Source organism: Anolis carolinensis, chromosome 3 (assembly GCF_035594765.1).
Source record: "Anolis carolinensis isolate JA03-04 chromosome 3, rAnoCar3.1.pri, whole genome shotgun sequence".
In the NCBI taxonomy this organism is placed as follows: Eukaryota; Metazoa; Chordata; class Lepidosauria; order Squamata; family Dactyloidae; genus Anolis; species Anolis carolinensis.
The window spans coordinates 140,606,633-140,626,185 of NC_085843.1; the positions used below are offsets into that span (position 1 = coordinate 140,606,633).

Here is a 19,553-nt window from a genome sequence, read left to right on the forward strand (position 1 = left end):
GACTCTTTAGGATAAGAGTCCCAAAACATGGGGACAGCCACCAAGATGCCCCTTTCTGGTTCTTCACAGATGTGGCATGAAACAGAAGGAAGGATCATCGAATCATAGAAACATAGAGTTGGAAGAGACCTTACGGGCCATCCAGTCCAACCCCCTGCCACGAAGCAGGAAATCGCATTCAAAGCAGATTGTTATGTGGCCTCCCTAGCAGATCCCAGCAGTCTCATATATAGAAATAAAATCTAACCGATAGCCTGGACCAAAGCCTTATAAGCTTTTGTATGTTATGCTGCACATGGCAAAAGCTTTACAAAAATTACCTATTTTTTGGCCAGAATACTTACTCGCACAACAAGACTCCATTTTCCAAAGCGGCACGAAAATCCTTGTTTCCAAAACTTTTCCCAGTAACTGCCTGCAAAAGGAAACATATGAAGAGAAGTCTTTTAGAAAATTTGGGCTGAAAAATCCAATAAGAATGAGTTTTCTGTGCGCAACAAATAAAAGTTATTTCCTACTCTCTCCAATTCTCTTTGAAACAGCATGTGACACAAGATCCAATTTCCTGCTTAACATTAGAGCTAGGAAGGGGGAAGAGTATTCAAAGGGAGTTAGATGCACAACTCTATAAATGAAATGTAGCTGGCAGGGATTTGCCCCAGCTTAAGCTCTGAATTTGAACCTAGGGAGCAAGGGCTGGTATCTGGTCCTGTGGCATGAATTGAGGAGGGGAGACATTGCAGGCAAAATTCCTAACCCCTTCTACAATGCCATATAATCCAGATTATCAAAGCAGAAAATTCAGATTATCTGATTTGAACTGGATTGTATGAGTTTACACTGCCATATAATCCAATTCAAAACAGATAATCTGGATTTTATATGGCAGTGTAGAAGGGGCCCCTCTCACTGGGGGAGAGAAAGGGTCATGGCCAACACATACTTTAGACTACCTATCAAATCCCCTGATTTTCTCATGCTGATGAGCAGAAAAATATGTTATCTTTGAATGAAAACACAACAGATATTCAAAAATATACAGGGTGTTTGAAAAAGAACTCCCTAGTTTTAATGTAATAATACTTAAAACTAGGGAGTTCTTTTTCAAACACCCTGTATTATATTGTTCATGGGTTGGGTTGGAACTTGGAATATCTTAGTTCTAGACCCACAAGAACTAGAAATTCATTGAGATTTTGGAAGTGTCACTTTGTCTCAGTCTAACTGGCCTCATAAGGAGAGACAGGTGGGGGAATCCCTGTACAGTGTCTTCAATTCATTGTGCAAGATTTAAAAAAATGTATTATTGCCCCTACAAGTTCCCATAAAGAAAAAACATAACCAATAATATATGTTGTTCATCAAAGTATATTTGCAACATTCTGATGCATTTTTCAGTGACACAAAATTGTGTACAAAATGACTTCCAATACTTAGAAATCTGAATCTATCTTTTTCCTTAGATTTATTGTAAACAGGAAAATGGAAGATACGGGCCTACGAACCTGAAGACTTTTGATAATACTTGTGGCTTTATTTACATCCTAGATTTATATCCTGCCTTTATTCATTTTTCCCATTTTTCAATTTTAGTTTCATTAAAACACATAGCATCAGCCCATTTAATAATACTATAAATGTATTATAATGATGATGGAATGAAAAATGTTCTAAGTCTTTTGCTTTCATACAAATACAATTTCTCTAACCCAGAAACTTTACTGTTTAAGGAAGGTGTAGTTGGAAATTCTTATCAAGATGCCTCAAAATGTTATCTACTAAACAAAAACACGAAACACAAAATTAACAAGGAAGTTGAATTCCTAAATGCATTTTATACAGAAAATGTATCTTAATCCAAAGGCACTCTAAGAAGGTATTCAGTAATGTCCACTATACAGCAACACTATCAAATTTTCTGAACCAAAGCATTGACATCTCTGGCCCAACCTTTGTTTAGATATCAGCCAGCATGCCAATGCCTTAAATAAAAGAATAGCTTCCTAAGATCTACAGAGATACTCGCAGGAACACCTCAGCAAGCCAGAGTCCAGAAGTGGCAGGCTAAAACCCAGAACCTCAATCAGTGGTTGATACCGGATGAGAAACTCCCACCTGGGCACACAGAAGACTGGGTGGTTTAGAAGGTGCTGAACTGACTGCACTCTGGCACCACGAGATGCAGAGCTAACTTTAAAAAATGGGGCTACAGAGTGGAGTCCACAGCATGCGAGCAAACCACAGACCACTTACTACAATGCAGTCTGAGCCCTGCCACATGCACAATGGAGGACCTTCTTACAGCGACATCAGAGGTACTCCAAGTGGCCAGCTTCTGGTCAAAAGTAATCTAGTATAATGCCAAATTTTAAACTTTGTTTGTGGTTTTTCTATACATTAAAACTGTATTCTGTATTTGTTTTTGACACAATAAATAAATAAATAAAATTTACTGATTCTGTATTGACCCTTTCTAAAGATCAAAGTTATTCAGGATCATGAACCACACTACTGAAAGAGAAAAGAACCAATTATTCTGAAATGAACTGAAAGTCCTCTCTTGACAGATACAGAGACAAATTTGGAACAGCTTAAGTTTGTTGTTTCTAAAGCTGTGTCTATCTTAATAAGTACTAAGCGTTTGAAAACCCATTCAGCTGGCAGCCACCAATTTTCCATCACTCTGTTTAGATTCAGTTGAGAAAACGAACACAGATGTGTTTACAGCAAAGCAACACTTACTATCAACCACTGCACAGTGTTCTTCATTCATCAAGCTGAAGCAATGTAATAGTAACTAATGGAACCTATCCTTATGTGTTGGTCTTTTACGTTGGCCTCAGGCATTGAGTAATGATATTGTTTATTAGATAACATTGATATTACTAAAAAAGTTTGATGTGAGCTTCTTTCCTGGAAAATATATGTTTTCAGTTTTAAAATATACATAAATATTACATTAGCAGACTACAAATGCTTGTAGCTCTGTAGTTAACATGTCAACTTGTTAAAATGAGGATTTTATTTAAATGAAAAGTACTGGAAACATACATATTCTGCTCAGAAAACGTGTTAAATCTGTCTTCCAAGAACAAATATCTGCCAGATGTTTTGAATTTTAACTCCCATCAGCCCTGGCCAGCTTGACTAATGGTCAATAGTTTCGGAAGTTATAGTCCAGAAACATCTGGAGGACATCAGGTTGGGGGCAGATTAGCTAAACGGATATTTAAATTGATGTTTTTAATTAATGTTTAATTTGATTTTAATAGTAATTGTTTTAAATATTATGTTTCCTAGCATCTAATGATTGTTGATTGTGAGGTCACCCTGAGCCCCTCCTCGGGGGTGAGAAGGACGGGATATAAATGTCAGAAATAAAGAAATAAAAAAATAAACCACACCTGCTTGGCCAAGAACATGTTTACTCTTGCTTTGCTTTCAAACTTTAAAACCAGTTATAATGAACTGCAATTAGATTCAAACAGTCAAAGTCATGTACAGTACTTGAATGTGGCTATTTTGGGAACTAGTCACAGTTAGTGATAAGGTCTGAAAGTCACATGCCACAGTTACAAAAAACAAAACAAATATAAACACTTCCAAAATCCTCTTCTTAGGCCTCTTCTATACTGCCATATAATTCAGATTATTTTATTTGAACTGGATTGTATGAGTCTACACGGCCATATAATCCAGTTCATCAAAGCAGATAATCTAGATTTTATATGGCAGTGTAAAAAGGGCCTAGGTCATATGGAAAGAGAAGGGGATCGTAAAAACCAAATGCTACTTACGGCTTGTGCACTTAATCCTAACCAGGGATTAGCCCCCAATATTTACAGGTTACACCACAATATTTTCAGGTCTACCAAGATAAACCTCATCTATATAATACTGAATAAAAACAAGAAGTGCACAAAAAGTGTTAAAGGCACTTGCTCAATCAAGAACACTTGAAGAGTTTATAAAATGTTGGATAAAAGCAAGTGATTTTGATTCTTCCCTCTGCTTAATACTAGTATTTATTACTTCATCTATTAAGACATTAATGTTGTGAAGCTGTCACCTGTTCAGCATTATGATTCATAATCTGAATCATACACACAGCATAAGTGTCAATCACGAGCTGGTAATTCAGAGGTGTGGTGCATTTCTGTAATGAATTTATTCATGTGAATAAAACTCAAAGAGAAAAGTTTTTCTGTTAAATGAAGCGTGATGAGAAATAACTCTTATTTAAGTGCACTCTGTACTCCTTTTCTCCTCCACCCAAGAGTAGTCCTACCCTCCTTTTCCAACAACACATCACTTCTATTTAAATTAAAGCATTTTTGAAATTCCTCTGCAAATAATTACAAGGGCCAAAGTTAGCACTATTTCTCACAATGATCCCAATTCCAAACTGTTGTAGGATGGCAAAAATATAAGAGATTTTGGGTGAGAATAGGAGCCACCCTGAACTTCTGTGATGAAAAATTGATGTCTAATCAAATTTAAAATACAGAACATAATGTTAGAAATGAAAGTCTTTTAAGAACACTGCGATTGTTGTTGTGTATCACATAGTCATTTTTGTGACCCTAAGGCATGTGCACTTAATCCTAAACTATCATGTGGTTTTCTGGGAAAGATTTGTTGAGAGGACGTTTGCCATTGCCTTGCCTTCCTCTGAGACTGGGAGTGGGAGATTCACCCAAAGTTGCCCAGAGAGTTTCTATGTCTAAGAAGAGACTTGATCCCTAGTCTCATACAGTCCCAGTGCAACACCCAAATCACTGCCTTGCACAGGCTCACTGTTGGGAACGTGTTTCAGTTCAATTCAGCACTAGATTTAGACCTCTAGATAAGGTCACTAGATTTAGATAAGGCCACTATTTTTGATAGTGCCTTGGGTCATGTTCTCTGTCTACAGCAACTCTCCAGGGTGCTAAGCAATCATTGTTTTCTTGATTAGGGAAACAGTCATTGTCATTTTGCTATCACATGCAAGAATTTCAGAAGTATTTCTCTATCAGGCAATTTTTAAAATATATTTTCAATAATTTTTCACTCTGAAACTATTTGAGATACATATAACATTTGTTGTGTGTGTGTATATATATCTATATATATAAAAGAGTGATGGAATCATGGCAACGGACAAAACAACAAAACTAACCACCCCACAGCCTCGAAAATTGACAGCACAACCCCTCATCCACGCCTCTAGGTTAATACAAAAAAAGAAAAGAAAAATAAAGTCCTAGAGGGAGAGGAATAATTGTTTTTATCCAATTGCTGCCAGTTAGAAGGCTAAGCTCCACCCACTTGGTCTCCTAGCAACCCACTCAGCCCAGGGGACAGGCAGAGTTAGGCCTCTCTTAGGCCTCTTCCCCACTGCCTATAAAATACAGATTTTCAGATTTGAACTGGATTATATGGCAGTGTAGACTCAAGGCCCTTCCACACAGCTATATAACCCATTTATAATCTTATATTATCTGCTTTGAACTGCATTATCTTGACTTCACACTGCCATATAATCCACTTCAGTGTGCATTTTATACAGCTGTGTAGAAGGGGCCTCATATAATCCACTTCTAAGCAGATAATATAAGATTATAAATATACAGTACAGTCTCACTTATCCAACATAAACAGGCCGACAGAATGTTGGATAAGTGAATATGTTGGATAATAAGAAGGGATTCAGGAAAAGCCGATTAAACATCAAATTAGGTCATCATTATACAAATTAAGCACCAAAACATCATGTTATATAACAAATTTGACAGAAAAAGTAGTTCCATGTGCAGTAATGCTGCGTAGTAATTACTATGTTTACAAATTTACCACCAAAATATCACAATGAATTTAAAACATGGACTACAAAAACATTGACTACTAAAAGGTAGACTGTATTAGATAATCCAGAACATTGGATAAGCGAATGTTGGATAAGTGTGATTCTACTGTAAAATGAAATAATTACTGTGGTAGAATAATACAGAACAATATAATCTCTAAAACCAGGACAGTAAATAAAGAGCAACACTCTGAAAGCAGGGAAATTGGGAATTCCACAAACGAAACAATCAGGGCCAGCTAGCACCTCTCACAAAAGGATACTTCCAGAAAGGAAGCTGAGAAGGGAGTGAAGCAGTGTGTATTACCAAAGTCATTATTATTACTATCATCATCATCATCATCATCATCATCATTATTATTATTATTATTATTATTATTATTGTGTTGCTATGAACCGTGAAAATGAATACAATCTGGCTCCAAGTATTCAAAAACACTAAAATCAGAATATATAAACATTACTGTGGTATAATAAAACAGAACAATACAATCTCTAAAATCAGAACACTAAATAAAGAACAACACTCTGAAAACAGGGAAATTCCACACAGAAAACTAGCAGGGCTAGCTAACACTTCCCAACAAAGTCTTCCCATCACCAAAGTCTGACAAATCTTCTGTTTTCTGAGGGTCACAGACAGTAGAAGCACATAAAATATCGCAAAGAACATCACTCTGAAAACAAGGGAATTCCAGGCAGGAAACAATCAGGGCCAGCTAAAACCTCCCAACAAAAAATTCACTCAGATAGGAAACAGCCAGGCTTTAAAGCTGCAAGGCCATTATATGCTAATCATTTTCCCTTGCCTCCAACAGACAAATTTTTTTTTCAAAAATATTGTATATTCACAACCTTTAGGAAATAATATCCACTGATGGTGCAGCATGTTAAAGCGCTGAGTTGCTGAACTTCTGGACCGAAAGGTCGCAGGTTTGAATTGGAGGAGTGGAGAGAGCCCCCACTGTTAGCCCCAGCTTCTGCCAACCCTAAATTTCAAAAACATGCAAATGAGAGTAGATGAATGGGTACTGCTCCGGCAGGAAGGTAACGGTGCTCCATGCATTCATGCCACATGACCTTGGAGGAATCTACGGACAATGCCAGCTCTTCGGCTTAGAAATGGAGATGACCACCAACCCCCAAAGTCAGACACAACTGAACTTAATGTCAGGAAAAAACCTTTACCCTTTACCTTAACTACCACCAATTCCTCAATACTCTATTTCCCATACCACCATACTTCGCCACAGCAACGCGTGGCCGGGCATAGCTAGTATAAAACCCCACAACTGGAAGACCATCATCCTCGGCCTACGAGGGATGACCTAAGTAAATAAGTACACACACATATATATACACACAGAGACATGAATTATATGTATACACAAACAAACAAGCAAATCATATGCAAAAAACAATGTATTTGGGACAAAAATGGCTGTTTTCTGTACAGAAAAAACCCTTAACTTTGAAGGTAAAATAAGTCTCAAACTGCATATTTATTTATTTACTTCATTTATATACCACTTTTCTCCCCCAATGGGGACTCAAAGCGGTTTCCAACATGATTATTGCCATATTAAATGCCTTACATACAAAGACCTAACACAATACTAACATACAATAATCATAAAACAACAACATTATTTAACATTAAAACATAGAATTAAAACATATCAATATAACATTAAAATCACATAATCCAGCAATCATGGTCCAGGACATTCCGGTCCAGGACATTCTGGATGTCATATCTATTGAACATAATCCTTGATCATTCATTGTATAACATTAAAATCACATAATCCAGCAATCATGGTCCAGGACATTCCGGTCCAGGACATTCCGGATGTCATATCTATTGCACATAATCCTTGATCATTCATTGTATTGCTTACTGCCCAAAAGCTTGGTCCCAAGGGTCTGATCTAATTTTGTTGGGGAGGGAGGTCCATGGTCGAGGAGCCACCACTGAGAAAGCCCTGTCTCTTATCCCTGCCAGTAGAGCCCGCGAAGGAGACAGGACCGAGAGCAGGGCCTCCCCAGACGATCTTAATCTTCGAGATGCTTCATAGGGAGATATATATTCAGACAGGAAAGTTAGGCTGGAACCATTTAGGGCTTTATAGACTAAAGCCAGCACTTTGAATTGTGCTTGGTAGCAAACTGGCAGCCAATGGAGATGGAGCAACAGGGGTGTTGTGTGGTCCCTGTACCCTGCTCCAATTAGTCCAGTTGGCTGCTGCCCGTTAGACCAATTCTAGCATCCCAACGGTCTTCAAAGGCAACCCCGCATTGCAGTAGTCTATAAGGGAAGTAACCAGAGCATGGACTACCGTGGCCCATGATAGTTTGCCATCTTTTTATGGAATTGTCTGATTCTTCATTTGTATCTACTAATCTTGAAGTAGATTTTACTTTCAATTCAACAATTCTTAATGTATCGTCGAAGGCTTTCACAGACGGAATTATTGGGGTGTTGTGGCCTAGCAGCATTTTTTCCTGACGTTTCACCCGCATCTGTGGCTGGCATATTCAGGGGATCCTCTGAAGATGCCAGCCACAGATGCAGGTGAAACATCAGGAGAAAATGCTGCAAGAACACAGCCATATAGCCCGGAAACCACATAACACCCCAACAACTCTTACATTGCAAGATCCCCTTTTCCCCCAACCCACTGCTGTATTGGTTAAAGGGTGGCGTTCTTCCAAAAACAGAATGGCAGGGAATGTCCATTCCACATGCAAAATAGCCTTTGACAATAGAGGATGACATTGGCCATTTCCAACTCACAGGCAAGTTTCTTCTTCCTATAGGCTGGCAGTTTGCCAGGCCTTCTATAAAACATAAATATTCACGTTTAACAAGCTGTCTAAACACTATAAATATAGCTAAGAGAAATGATCCTTTGAGCTGACCTTTTCCTGTAACAGAGATAGATCACAAACACGGGAGTATTACAAGTAGTGTGTTAGGTGGCATGTTCTACTTGTTGAACCATACCATTCACAAATGTATGGCCCGAAGTGACCTTGACAACAGTCTTAATACTGAATAATTAGGTATTTCAAGGAGAGAATCAATACTTCAAAGCTTCCAAGAATAATGCAAGGCATTCACGCTTGGGGAAGTAGCCAGCCTATAATGTACTTTTCAGGACATGGTGTTCAACATCCTTTACTAAGTAACCAAGAAACACATTCCTCAAAGAAAAGAAGTGTGCAGAGTAGTTACTACATGAGCATCCATTTTACAAAGGGATTCCGTCTTTTCCTATAGGAAGTAATGATGTGTAACTAATTCAGAGGATAACTGATCTCCTCACCTGACCCAACTCTAATTGCTTCACTTTGTAAACTTTGCAGACAGTACCCAGACTATTAAGCGAATAAATGACAAACCATTATGAAAAGGTCACATACAATAACAGTGAATAAATGTGTAGGGGGAAAACCTGCCTAGAACTGGAAGAAGGGGGTGATCATGAAAAGGAGAAGCATAATAGGGTGTTTGTTGGTTCCTGAACTATCTCCCAGATCAAATTGCATGGATAGCCTTTGTGACAGTATCTATGGGTTGAAAATACTGGTATTTAATGCTGAGTTGGTGAATGGAAAAAACAGTGCCATTTAGGATTTGATTCTGGCTGAGCATGCCAATATGGCCTGTATTACAGAAACCTAGCTGGATGAGGTGGGGGTAAATCTCTTTCAGCTCTGTCCACCAGGTTTTTCAGTGCAGCAGCAGGCCAGATCTCAGATATGCAGTGGTTTATTGTGATTCCAAATCCCTCACCAGGTGTCCTCTCCTAGTGTCTGCAGGTTTTGAGTGGATAGTTGGGACAGAACAGGAGTCCTACTGTTCAACAGTCTTCCTTCTAAAGTAGCCAGAGTGGTCTTGGGGTTGGCTTTTCAGTCTCCATACCTAGTAGTGCTTTGAAGGTTGGGTTGCTGACCTGAAAGCTGCCAGGTTCAAATCCCACCTGGGGAGAGTGCGGTTGAGCTCCCTCTATCAGCTCCAGCTCCATGCGGGGACATGAGAGAAGCCTCCCACAAGGATGGTAAAAACATCAAAAACATCTGGGCGTCCCCTGGGCAACGTCCTTGCAGACGGCCAATTCTCTCACTCCAGAAGCGACTCAAGTTGCTCCTGACACACACACAAAAAAAAGTGCTATGGAACTTCAATATCCATGCTTAGGCTACTCTGTTGGCAGTGGCTCAGGTTTTCATTATCTCTATAATAACCATGCATCTGTCCCAACTTGTATCTGGCAATACTCATGTTGCTGGACACACTTTGGATCTTGTTTCCTGTGCGGGATAGGATGATGGCAATCATGTTGTGGAGGAACTCTCCACAATTCCATTGTCTTGGTTAACATCCATTGGGATTTGGATCTTCTGCAGGGGAAGGGGACTGATTAGGATGACCCTCCTCAGGAGTCACATGGAGCCTGAGAGATTCATGATGGCACTTGGATATTTTCCAGTCATTTCAGCAGGTATTTAAGTTGAAGGTCTGGCTGATCTCTGGCTAGGCCAGTGGACACAATCCCTCCTCTTACAGCATGAAACCAAACCAGCAATCTGGCTTTCCGGGGAGTTGGTAGTGATGATAGTGAAACGGAGTCTAGAGCAACATTGGGGTTTTTTTTCCGTGTCAGGAGCGACTTGAGAAACTCCAAGTTGCTTCTGGTGTGAGAGAATTGGCTGTCTGCACGGATATTGCCCATGGGACGCCTGGATGTTTTGATGTTTTTACCATCCTTGTAGGAGGCTTTTCTCATGTTCTCACATGGAGCTGGAGCTGATTGAGGGAGCTCATCTGCGCTCTCCCTGGGTTGAATTAGAACCAGTTTGCAGTAACCTTCAGGTCAGCAACTCAGCCTGAAAGTCATCAATCCTGAAAGCACAAGGGCTTAACCCACTGCGCCACCAAAGGCTCCAGCAACCTGGTGAAAGATTCAAAGCAAGTATTATCAAACACAGGACAGAGCCTAGTTGACAGTCCCTCTCTGGCAGTTAGTGAAGCAAAGATGCTAGATCTCGCCATTACCATTTTAATTATGGTAACACCCTCTGCTTTGGACTGCCTTTGAAAAGTGTTCAGCTGGTCCAAAGAGCTTCAAGTTACAGAAACCATACTAGGCGCACGCTGAAACAGCTCCACTGGCTACCAGTTTGTTTCCAGGCACAATTCCAAGTGTTGGTCATGACCTTATAAAGCCCTATATGGGCTATCTAGGCTATCTAGCAGACCTAGTAGTGCTATGGGATGATCCCGATTCTGAGATCACCAGGACAGGTCCTTCTCTCAGTCCCACCAACATAAGAGACATGAGTGAGGGGCTTCTTGGTGGCTGCCCCTAGGCTTGTCCCTTCCCAGGGAAGCCTGAACTCTACCTGTTCACTGTCCTCCAGTGGCAAGCTAAAACTTCTTTATTCCAAAAGGCTTTTAAACCAAAATGTTTTTTAAAGAAAGAACTGGGCGTGCAATATTGTTTTAACTGAACTACTTTAAAAAAGTTTTCAACCTTTTTAATTGATTTTATTATTTTAACTTGAGGTATGAATTGTCTTAATACTGTAAATAGTTTAATTCTATTTTAATGTTTACTTTTTGTTTTAATTTTATTGTGAAATTTTAAGCTAATTTAAGCTCCAATTTCAGGAAATGCGGGGTGCAAATATTAGAACAACAACAACAGTAACAAGTGCTTCATTAAAGTGACCAATAAAATCCCAGTTACATCTGATAATATAATATCACTCAAATGTCTAATAATATGGCATTATCTGTCCATGCTTGTATTCAAAACGAACAATCCAGTTTCTATTAACATGTGTCGTACATTACACATTTTGTGTACTTTTGGAAGTACAGTAGCGTCTCACTTATTCAAGCCTCACTTATCCAAGCAATTTTTGTAGTCAATGTTTTCAATATATCGTGATATTTTGGTACTAAATTCGTAAATACAACATAACATTACTGCATATTGAACTACTTTTTCTGTCAAATTTGTTGTATAACATGATGTTTTGGTGCTTAATTTGGAAAAACCTAACCTAATTTGATGTTTAATAGGCTTTTCCTTAATCCCTCCTTATTATCCAAGATATCTGCTTATCCAAGCTTCTGCCGGCCCGTTTAGCTTGGATAAGTGAGACTCTACTGTACTGGATTTTGTAATAGACTATTACATCTATTGTGTTGACAGATTCTGCACTGCTGGTTACATTCCTTTTTGCTATGGGTCACTTAAGAACATGTTGCATAATGAGGTATTGCTTTACAGGAAATTTCACGCAGTACATTTCATATATAAATAAAATGTTTCTCAATGAAGTAAACAGAACAAACAGATTCACCAAGATAGGCCTGACTTGTAATGATTTAATTTAAATGTGTCAAAAGAAGTGATAGCATTAAACAGAGACCAAGCTATTTTTTTAAAAGTTGTACACACTTTGTAATGCAATGGTCGTTTGCAGACATTTTGGGGCCTGTTTCTGGCATATTTTAGTATGCCTTCTTTCCTACTTTATTTATATCTTGCTTTTTGAAATTCAGCGAGTGTTTGAATGACACGTAACAATAAATGTTATCAAATTGATAGGACTTTTCTGAAAATATTCCATTACAGGAAATATTCACAAACCAGAGGAAAACAAATTATTTCTAAAAATGTTCATATTGCCATCAGTTTTTTTTCCAGTACAGGAGGGTTGTCTGGCTATACAAGATATCCCTTCCAGATAATATGTTGACTAGTATGGAACTGTGTGACACACTTTATCAAAAGCTATGTGTCAGGGGTGTCAAACCTTCCCCTGAACATACTCTCCATGGAAACACAGGTCATACTGAATTTAATTTTTCAATACTTTCAAAATAAACTACAACTTGGGTGTAACAGCCTGATTCTTTTACAGTAATAAAAAGGGGAGTTCAAGCAACAGAATGTAGCAGAGGAGAGTATAGATTTTCTTGCTCACACCTTCTTTTTGATATTAAGATTAATACAGACACCCCAACATGCTTTATACACAAAGAAGATAGACATCAAAACAAGTTTCCCTGTTTTCACTTTTTGTCTTATACTATTACACACAATACAAAGACAGACAGAAATATAAAACGCTGGAACAAACAAGTTCTCATACCGAAAGCCGTCATAATATGTTGCGTGTGATTGAGCATACCAGTTCTCTTGTCCTCTAATGTTGTTGGGATCACTTTAAATGCATAGCTACAACAGAAATTTGCTATGTTTAGTTTAGGCAGTGCTGGAATTGTTTGTTGTCTTTCACAACCTGCCATGAGTTTCTCCTTATCTTGACTCTGGCTTAAATATGCTTACAGATTTTGGCTATATTTAACGGCATTGTGTTGTATGGAAGCCTTGAATAACATGATCTCACTCATGCACTGTGGTTTGTGCACCTAACAGTAACTTACAGAAAAAATGCAATGAGAACTATACACAAAAGTGGGTACCAATGAGTTCACAATAGCATCAAAGTGACTGAAATCGCCTGGGATATCCTTGTAAAAACACAAGGAGAAACAATGTGGCTAAAAATAGAACAAGCTTAATTTTGTCCTGTGAAAACCGAGGCTCAGAAAGACAACAGGGAGTGTCAATGGAGAATGTGGATGAGCAGCATGTGGATGTCATATGCCATGTGAGACAATTTCATTGTAAAATGCAAAACAGGAAACAAATCAGGACCGCATTTCTGGCAAAGGGGAATCAGCACAACAGAAAGAACTTCATCCTGTCTTGTCACATTTCTAAAACTTTCTAAAACTTTCTAATAATTTAAAACAACAAAACACACTGGAGGAATCATTTTTAGTTTTCCATCCTGCCATTTCTTTCTGCTTCTCCCAGTTCAGGCAGATACAGTGAAGGTGATAGCTTCTCTGACATTGAGCAAGTGAGGTCTCTCTTGGGTTTTTAGTCTTATTTCTTAATCCCATCTCTAAACAGGTTCCACTTCTTAAAGTTTGGATTAAAATGGGATGGGATTCCTCTCTCTGCTGGCATAGAAAGTATCAGCTCCAACTGCACAGGACTCAGCTGAGATACCTGTTTTTCAATGTTTTCCTTTTGCAACAGTGCAGAGAATGCAGGCCTGGCACAAGATGTTTTACTGTTTGAGGCAGAGCAGCCAATGTCACATCTCATCCCATCTAAGCCACATCACGTGCCCATAACCTGCCACATTACTCTGTCACAGCATAGAGGGCTAATCCCATAACCACCCCTCCCTGTAGCTGGCAGTAAAATACAATTGAGAAATTACAGAAATGTTCGCTATTCTTTCATCTGTTTCCTAAGGTGGCTGCCTCATTCTATCTTGGTTCAGTCCCTGAAAAGGACTGCTAGTGTTATAAGGTACTACATCTTGGAGAGAGGGTTTCTGTTGTTTCTTCCTTTTATGCTATGCTTAATGCATAGGAGACATTTTCATAAGATTGAAGGTAAGAGAAGAATGTTTCTGCTCCTTACAATCCATGATTCATTCATCTCAATCAGAAGAATAGGGAAAGCAACTCTAGCTTCTAACTTAAGGGCCACAGGACTCATCCTAGGAATGAGTACCAGGCAGAGTTAAGCATGTACTTCCAGTCTTAAAAAATACTTAAAAACCACAAAGACATACAGTTATTCCTGCCACCTACCCCACACCCCATTCATGGATGTTGTATGCATGCATTCAATGATCTACAGTTTGAAAATACCACAAAAGAAAATCCAAAAAGCACACACTGATTTTGCAATTGTATAAATTAGTCACCTTTGCTATATGCCACTGGGGTTCCTGGAAGCAAACCCAAACAGAAAGCAAAGGTCCACAATATATGGGGAGCACTTCTCTCGCAGAAACTGCTGCAGAAAATACAGAAACTAATGCTGAACATAGTTGATTTTGCCTCTCAGAATTCTTGATCCATTTTCTTGAGGACGATGGGGGTTTCCATAGAAATTCATGGCTACTCTTATGACATGAAATGCTTTCTTTGTGACCAGCTACAAGCACAAGCCAATTCTGATTTGAGTGTTTGGTTCTTGCAAACCTATCTTGCAAGTTTCTGCTAGGATGCTACAACCCTTTACAGAATGAAAGGGAAAAAGCAAGGAGAAAATAACATGTAATAGCCCCACATGTAATTTGGAATGAATTTTTGGAGCAAAGATTATAGTCTTGAGCAATTTTCTGTCAGAAGTAGAACCTTAACGATACTCCTGAAGTATTTTAATAGTTTTCTTAGCTGCTCCAATATTGAAGGCTATAAAATGTACTGTGTATAAAAATGATGCTTTGGGCTAAATAAATACTTCCCTCCTGAATGAGCTGAATTTAGAGGCACAGAAATATATAGATATATTTTGAAAAAAGATAGTGCTAAAACTTTGCACAGAAAAAACAGCATTTAGATGGCTTAGCTGCTGAACTTGCTGACCGAAAGGTTGGCGGTTTAAATCCAGTGAGTGGGGTGAGTTCCCACTCTTAACCCCAGCTTCTGCCAACCTAGCAGTTTGAAAACATGCAAATGTAAGTAGATAAATAAGTACTGCTCTGGCAGGAAGGTAACAGCACTCCATGCAGTCATGCCGGCCACATGACCTTGGAGGCGTCTATGGACAAGACCGGCTCTTTAACTTAGAAATTAGATGAGCACCAACCCCCAAAGTCACATGACTAGACTTAAGGGGAAACTTTTACCTTTACCTTTACCTTTACTGTTCTTTTTTTACAGTTTGGAAAGGGCTTTGAAGTTAATTGTGAGATTTTTTCCCAAACAAAAAAAAAAAACAAATTTGGGGATATGCTAGAAAATAATTTACTTTCAGGCATACATAAATGTGGCAAGTTTAGAACCTATACATAGTTGCACATTTTAGATCTGCTGTCATTAAATCACCAAAATATGATACCTATATACATGGCTCGGTATCTGTAATTTCACCAGATAATCTGACATAATCTAGGAATTTTCTAGTTCCTCCAGGGTGACTGTCTGCAGAAGTTGCTCATTTCAATAGAGTTTTCTATTACCCACAGTCTCTGTTTCCACACTAAGTTCAGGCACAGGGATCATACTATATTTCATTTTTTCAGCACTTTCAAGATATATAATGGATTCAAAATTCAGAAAGAGCAACTCAACAAGTACTAAATTCACATTTTCCAGAAGTAAATAGCCTAAAAAACCTCAAAACAAAATAAAAAGAAAAAGTGTTGAGACTTGTTCTGTCCCCTACTTTATCTCCACAGCATACTACTTCCATGAGACAGATAAGTATTTAAAAAGAGAGAATACTTCTCACTATTTTTCCATAGAGCCCCCGGTGGCGCAATGGGTTAAACCCTTGTGCCAGCAGGACTGCTGATCTAAAGGTTGGGTTGCTGACCTGAGTATTGCCAGTTCAAATCCGGGGAGAGCACAGATGAGCTCCCTCTGTCAACTCCAGCTCCCCATGTGGCAAATGAGAGAAGCCTCCCAAAAGAATGGTAAAACATCAAGAAAAAATCTGTGCGTCCCCTGGGCAACGTCCTTGCAAACAGCCAATTCTCTCGCACCAGAAGCAACTTGCAGTTTCTCAAGTCGCTACACAAACAGAAAAAAAAAACTATGAACTAGTCTCAACTAGGGACCATGGAGAGGACTACCCAACAAAATCTAATGAAAGACGCATGGTGCAATATTGTCAAAGATTCCGAGCCAACATTAGGCTCCTTCCCTGGCAAGGGATGAGAGAAACTGCCTCTGGCAATGATGTTAAAGTAATTACAGTCAGCAAGAGGGAGGATGGACACAAATTCAGAAGAAATCTGATGGGAGAAGGGAAACTGGATCATTGAATTTGAAAGATGCCCAGCAGTATTTTGTTCAAGATGCACCGCATCAACTGAAGGGGAGGGGAAGCCAAGCCAAATGACATCAATCTGTGCTTAGGAACTACTGAACAACCCAACAATTGGCAGATATTCAGGTTTTTAAAAGAAATATTTCTGTCCCTATTTTTTTAAAAAAACCAATTCTTTCAGGACTGAGTGCAAGTCCGACATCTTTCCATTGCTGTTGCCACAAAGCACTTTACCACCTGTTGCTCGCCTCTACATCTGACAGCTTGGATTCTAGCCAACTCTATGCGGATCTGACATGTATAGTTTCCCCCTTGCATGGGGTTAAAAACAGACAAACTTCTATTCGGTTTTCCTGCCCCATTCTAAACATGGCTGAGATGAGCTGAACAAGTTTGACAGAAGCCTTCTCTGGCATGAGGGTGTGTCTCTAAGAACAAAAGATCAAATTGCCACCCTGCTTGTTGCTATGTACATTACCCACATACCAACTATAGGATTAGCAAACCAGAAGCAGGCAAGAACTATGATTATGTATAAAGCCTCCTACGGAGTTGAAGGAACTGATTTCCAAAACTAATCATCAAGAGCTTTATTTTGTATATCTGTCCCCTATAGGCCCTTCTTGTCCCTTCTTCTGGAGACCATGATAAAAATGAATATTTGCTTGGAGAAAACACACATTTAGCTGCTCTTTTAATTTAAAAAAAGCTCTGATGCTTCAGTCCTTAGCAGTCACACTTCCACCAATCAAACCAATCCAACATTGTCAGGCTTCTGGGAAAGCAATGAATAAACTATTAGGATATTCAAGATTACAATCACACAGAGACAGAGTACCAATGCTGGAGGCAATGTAGAAAGTGCCAGTGGGCTGTCATCCAAAGCAGAGCCTGGGAAAATTACTTCTTTGGACTACCGTGCTAGAATCCAGGTTCTTCTAAACTAAGGAACATTGGACATGATAGTCCAAAAAGTATTTCACATTCTACTTTTGAGATATCCTAAGAAAGTGGCCCAAAACAGGGGGGGGGGGCACAATGGGAGAATGAGAACTTAAAAAAATAAATTTGAATAACAAAAGTTAATTGTCTTATGTCTACCATTATTCCAGATTAAAGATCATGCAGTCTGGGGATTATGGGAGTGGTAATTCGATCTCAAATGTAGGAAACCGCTGGTATAGAAGATGTGAAAAAAAGCTTCAGGCAGAGGAGAAAATAGCCAGGAAAGCAAGAAAGAAGGACTTCCCTCTAGCAAGGGACTTTAGTGGACAAAGCTGAAAGGTCATTTTTGGGAACTTTATGAGGACAAAAAGGAAGCTTCTGCCAATTAGATATTGAACAGAAGCAAATATGAATGATCGCACAATTGAGACTCGTGCGCCAACTGCGACCGTACCTCAAGAAGGCTGATCTGGCCGGGGTGGTCCACGCCTTGGTCACCTCCAGACTGGACTACTGTAATGCGCTCTATGTGGGGCTGCCCTTGAAAATGGCTCGGAAGTTCCAACTGGTCCAATGAGCGGCAGCCAGGATGTTAACTGGGGCCCCTTACAGAGAGAGGTCAACCCTCCTGTTTAGGGAGCTCCACTGGCTGCCATTTATTTACCGAGCCCAATTTAAGGTGCAGGTGCTTACCTACAAAGCCCTGAACGGTTTGGGACCATCCTACCTCGGTGACCGCATCTTTGTCTACGAACCCACGCGTTCACTTCGGTCATCTGGAGAGACCCTGCTCGTGATCCCGCCTGCATCGCAGGCGCAGTTGGTGGGGACATGAGACAGGGCCTTCTCTGTGGTGGCCCCCCGACTCTGGAACACCCTCCCCAAGGATCTCAGACAGGCCCCTACATTGGCAGTCTTCAGAAAGAATTTGAAGACCTGGCTGTTCCAATGTGCCTTCCCAGATTAATAGGAAATCTCCAATACCAAGTCCCATAAGCACTTTATTAGAACTAAGATCGCATATCGCACTCTGCACTTGCCCTATAAGCCTTATATATCACCTGTCACATCAGCACTTTTAATCTTGTACCCATTACTCTGGCCCGGCCCAGTTCTATTGTGTTCTAGTGTATTGTTATTGCTTGTGGTTTATATTGTTTTAATTGTTTTAATTTGCCTTTTGTTTGTATTGCTACATTGTGTGTTGAGGCCTTGGCCTTTGTAAGCCGCATCGAGTCCTTCGGGAGATGCTAGCGGGGTACAAATAAAGTTTAATAATAATAATAATAATAATAAGTTAGTATGCAAGGAGATCTTGAGGTACCTTAGAGACTGATAAAACAAAGCTGGTAGCATAAACTTTCATAGACTAAGGGTAGTAATAATAATAATAATAATAATAATAATAATAATAATAATAATAATAATAATAATAATAATAATTTATTTATATTCTCCCCTGAGGGACTGAGTGGATCATGAGAACTGTAGTTTTACAAGAACTTTAGCTTTTTCTGACAAAGAGTGCTGATCTCTCTCTCACCAAACTACAAATCCCAGGATTCCACAGCATTGAGCCATGGCAGCAAAAGTGGTGTCAAATTCCATCAATTCCACAGTATAGATATTTCCTAAATCTACTTCTTCAGAATAAGTAGATTTAGCCTACGGAAGTATCAACTTATTTCTCTCAGTTAGTCTCTAAGGTGCCACAAGGTCTCTTTGCATACTAACATCCCAGACAAACACAGCTATGTCTTTGGGCCATTATGTTGTCAGATGTTTAAGTGGTTTCAGTTTCAACATATATGACAAATCAGAACAAACTGGTTTGAAAGTAGGCATTGTCTGACAGGTGAAAGGGTTTCCTA

The 19,553-nt window shown here is 39.3% G+C and overlaps 1 protein-coding gene across 8 annotated transcripts in view; it reads right to left on the bottom strand.

The window, feature by feature from the left end:
- The window catches only part of lmo7 (LIM domain 7), a 198,804-nt gene that overhangs the window by 122,255 nt on the left and 56,996 nt on the right, over positions 1-19,553 (bottom strand). For all 8 annotated transcript variants that reach the window (XM_008106882.2, XM_062975564.1, XM_062975563.1 and 5 more), the window contains exon 3: positions 345-415. In XM_008106882.2, the coding sequence (XP_008105089.2) occupies positions 345-415 (71 nt within the window). The remainder of the gene's footprint in view (positions 1-344; positions 416-19,553) is intronic.